Source organism: Aplysia californica, unplaced genomic scaffold (genome assembly GCF_000002075.1).
Source record: "Aplysia californica isolate F4 #8 unplaced genomic scaffold, AplCal3.0 scaffold01521, whole genome shotgun sequence".
Classification (NCBI taxonomy): Eukaryota; Metazoa; Mollusca; class Gastropoda; order Aplysiida; family Aplysiidae; genus Aplysia; species Aplysia californica.
Genome location: NW_004798791.1, coordinates 49884 through 53755, shown reverse-complemented (window position 1 = coordinate 53755; position 3872 = coordinate 49884). Strand labels below are relative to the sequence as shown.

The 3872-nt window shown below is 43.1% G+C and overlaps 1 protein-coding gene across 1 annotated transcript in view; it reads right to left on the bottom strand.

The window, feature by feature from the left end:
• The window catches only part of LOC101858238, a gene marked incomplete at its 5' end in the record, with an annotated part of 4202 nt that extends 1065 nt beyond the window's left edge, over positions 1–3137 (bottom strand). Inside the window, 4 exon segments of the mRNA XM_005112978.3 lie at positions 185–373; positions 1300–1453; positions 2062–2176; positions 2979–3137. Of these exon segments, the coding sequence (XP_005113035.2) occupies positions 185–373; positions 1300–1453; positions 2062–2176; positions 2979–3137 (617 nt within the window).
• Between the last annotated feature and the right edge of the window lie 735 nt (positions 3138–3872).

The window sequence follows — 3872 nt, the reverse complement described above, 5'->3', positions numbered from 1 at the left end:
ACACACACACACACACACACACACGCACAAACACACACACTCACACACACACTCACACACACACACATACACCACATACTTCTCCTATCACATACGCACATATACACACTAACACATACAACCGCCCCCCTCTCCCCCAAACACAAACAGTGTTCCCCCACACAAAGAGCCCCGTGGCACTCACCTCCGTGACAGGCGAGCAGTCTCCACCGACCGAAGCTCCCGCTCTGACCTTGACACTGCACGTGAGACAAGGTGTGTCCTTAGTGAGCACAGAGCTCACGTGCTGGAGCCCTCCCTGATTGACGCTGAGGGTCAGCAGATGACCCTTGTGTTGGACAGTCACGTCCACCACTTTCTGGTCTGAGTCGGCCTGCGGACACACAGGGTCAGTTGGTGAGAACAGAATAAATGAGTCAAATGAGCCCGAGCTGCATGAACAGTTCACAACAAAAAAAAGCTGCGAATTTAATTGTATGGAGGGTTAAAGCCTATTGCAACACTGTCAGGTTATTTAAGAAGTGAGACCTCCAGATTTAACATCCATCTCTGAAATAGTGAAATGGTATACGTTTAACGCCCCCAACGACACCGTTAGGTTATTTGAGAAGTTAGACCTCCAGATTTAACGTCTATCTCTGAAATGGTATGCGTTTTACGCCCCTATTAATACTGTTAGGTCATTTAAGAAGTGAGACCTTCAGATTTAACGTCCATCTCCGACAAAACCGAGCCAAATGAGAAAATTCGCGGGAAGTGGCTTTCCTTCTGACAAAAGGTCGAACTAATCTGACCCTCGAACCCCCGAACCTGCAATCTCACAATTACGACCCGCTATTTAAAAAAAAAATACTTCAACGCGTTCTCTTCCGTTTTTCAGCCTTGGTCTGTCAGGTTTTTCAATAAAGTGTTCAATACCCTATTATTACAAGTACAAACCCCGCGAATGCTGTTAACTCGGTTGGTATCAGGCTCAAATACAAAGCAGATGACCCTTTTTCGAATCCCAAATGGGGATTCCCTGTATTTTGCCCTGGAGTTCTTCGAGAACCTTCACCAACTATCTATCTATCTATCTATCTATCTATCTATCTATCTATCTATCTATCTATCTATCTGTCTCTCTATCTATCTATATATCTATTTATCTATCTTTCCACCCTCCACCCATCCATTCATCCGTCCATCGATGTATCTATCTATCCTTATATTTATCTATCTACGAGAGCATAAAAATTGAATAAATTAAAAGCAACAAAAACAAAACAAACAAACAAACAAACACAAGCATCCACTCACATCCACAAAGACCTCGGTCAAGACCGCGGGGTGAGGGGCGTCTCCCTTCTGTAGCAGCACCAGGTTCCCGACACTCCACACCTTCAGCTGCTCCTTCCCGCCACAGGAAGATGACCTCAGGATAAGTTCCGCTTCCGGGTCAGAGATGTTCAACCTTGGAAAGAGAAAAAAGCACAAACTTGAATTACTTGAATCTAGAACTGGGGTCTTAGGAAGACGGGATGCTCCATGCTTCCAAAAAAAAAAAAGCAACCAAAAACCCCCCACAAACATTCAGTTTTAATAATATGCGATCTTATGAATTTGCTACCTAAAAATTACAACGTTTTACATGACATTTCGGCCTATTTTGAGTTACTAAGACCATGAGATCAGGGACCAAATGCTCTGTCTAATCTATCAAAATCGCAAGAATATTGGGAGTCGTTATCAAGAAGTTCAAAGAACTGCATTCGAAAAAGCTTGAAGTGTAAAACTCGAATTTTTTAATGTCAAATTTCTCAAAACAGGGTACTGAGCAGATAGAACTTTATAATTCTAGAGTAGCGAATAGTGTCAAACAATATCAATTATGTGTAACATTAATCTAATAATAAGCAACAATAAAGTTAAGATGTATAAAAATATGTAACTCTATTTTCTTTTAAATAGTAACTTTTGTACATCCTCATCAACACAATTTAGGCCATTTAGAAGGCTGACTGCTTCGACTCGGCGTGATTGCTTTCCCTTCCCTCCTGTCCAAACGAGGTCAGCACTCACTTGAAACTGTATGTGCGGGCATCCCCTTCGTTGTCCGGCTCAGGGATTACAGTGGGCGTTGTGCGGTTGTCCCGGCAAGCGTCAATCTCGTTTGATGTGAAGAAAGGTGAGCATGCTGAGGGGAAAACAGAGAAAAATATTGTGTAACGTTGTTGGATCTGATGTAGCGGTGAGGATCTTCGCTTTGCAAGCAAAAGACAGGAGTTCGACTCTCACGAAAGGAAGATACTTTATCTAGTAGCTCAGTCTTTTTCTCCCACCCCCCCCCTCTCTCTCTCTCTCTCTCTCTCTCTCTCTCTCTCTCTCTCTCTCTCTCTCTCTCTCTTTCTCCTTCTCTTTCTCTCTTTCTGTTGTGACGTGTTTTACATGGATGGGAGCGGAGGAGGTAGGGAACAGAAAAACAAGGTCGGGGGTGGGGTGGGGGGCTACTAAAAAGGATAAAATCTATAAATAAAGAATCTTAAGTGAGTCTGAATTCTTACTACCAAGCAAGGATAATAGAAGTGGAAATTCAACAAGGGTAATTTCGAGTCAGAAAGTAAAACAAACACTCCCATCCCCCTCAAAAGAACCCAAATGAACAATAGCAACAAAATGAAAAAAACGCAGAAAGTATCAGGAATAAACGAATAAACGAATAAAGAAAGGACGGGCAAAAACTGTGACACACATCATAAAGTATTTCTTCAGTCTTTTCAGACATACTAAGAGGAAATGCACTCCAGTTATTGTATGCTTCCCGGGAAGCTGAGAATGTTTCGGAGTGTTCTATGGTCTGCTGGGGTAATAATATAGTGTGAAGCGCATATAGCCTGCTGTTGAGCGGGGATATGCGCTATACAAATGCTATCTATTATTATTATTGTTATTACTGTTGCAAGCAAATGAAGATCGTTACATAGGGTACAAGTACTTACTGCCGTTCCCGTAAAGAAGGTCCACCTCTGTCTTCGAGCATGCGCAGTGGCTGATGCTGTACTGTCCGTAGAAGCAGGGCATGCTGTACAGGTTGGTCACTTTCACAGGGATACGATAGGAGGCGGCGTTGTCCCAGTCGGGGACCTTGCTACATACATCTGGGAGAAGAGAAAATGGGTAGGGGGGGGGTAGATTTTTAGATTTTTAAATTTTATTTTTAGAGTCTTAGGGCAATTGCAACACGAATATATTGTATAGATAGCGAAGGTTTAGGGCAATAATAGGGTGTAGCAAACAAAGAAAAGGAGGTGAGAGAAGGATGATAGATGTTTGATAGGAAAGAAGGAGTAAGCCATTCCCCATAGCACCTGCCAACCACCCACAGGAGGGGAGGAGATGGAAAGAAGGACATGGACAGGGGAGAGAGGTGAAGGGAGAGGAGGAGATGAGTAAAGGAGAAAAGGGCAAGGAAGATGGGGCAGAAGAAGGGGAAGAGGAGGGGGGGGAGAAGAAGTGAGGACAAAGGGAGGACAGAAAGGCGAAGAAGGAAATGAATAAGAGAGAAAGAAAAAGAAGAAGGGAAAAAGGGGACGGGAAAAGAAAGGTATGGGAGAGGTGGCATGAGATAGAGGAGCGGACGAGGAGTGAGGAGAGGGGCGATGAAAAAGAGGAGAATAGGAAAGCTGTGTTGAGTGGCGTTATTTGCCAGGTAAACAACGGTACGGTATGTATGATAGGGTGGTACAGAATGGGGTCTATACAATAATAATTATAGTAGTAGTAGTAGTAGTAGTAGTAGTAGTAGTAGTAGTGGTAGTAGTAGTAATAGTAGTAGTAGTAGTAGTAGTAGTAGTAGTAGTAGTAGTAGTAGTAGTAGTAGTAGTAGTAGTAGG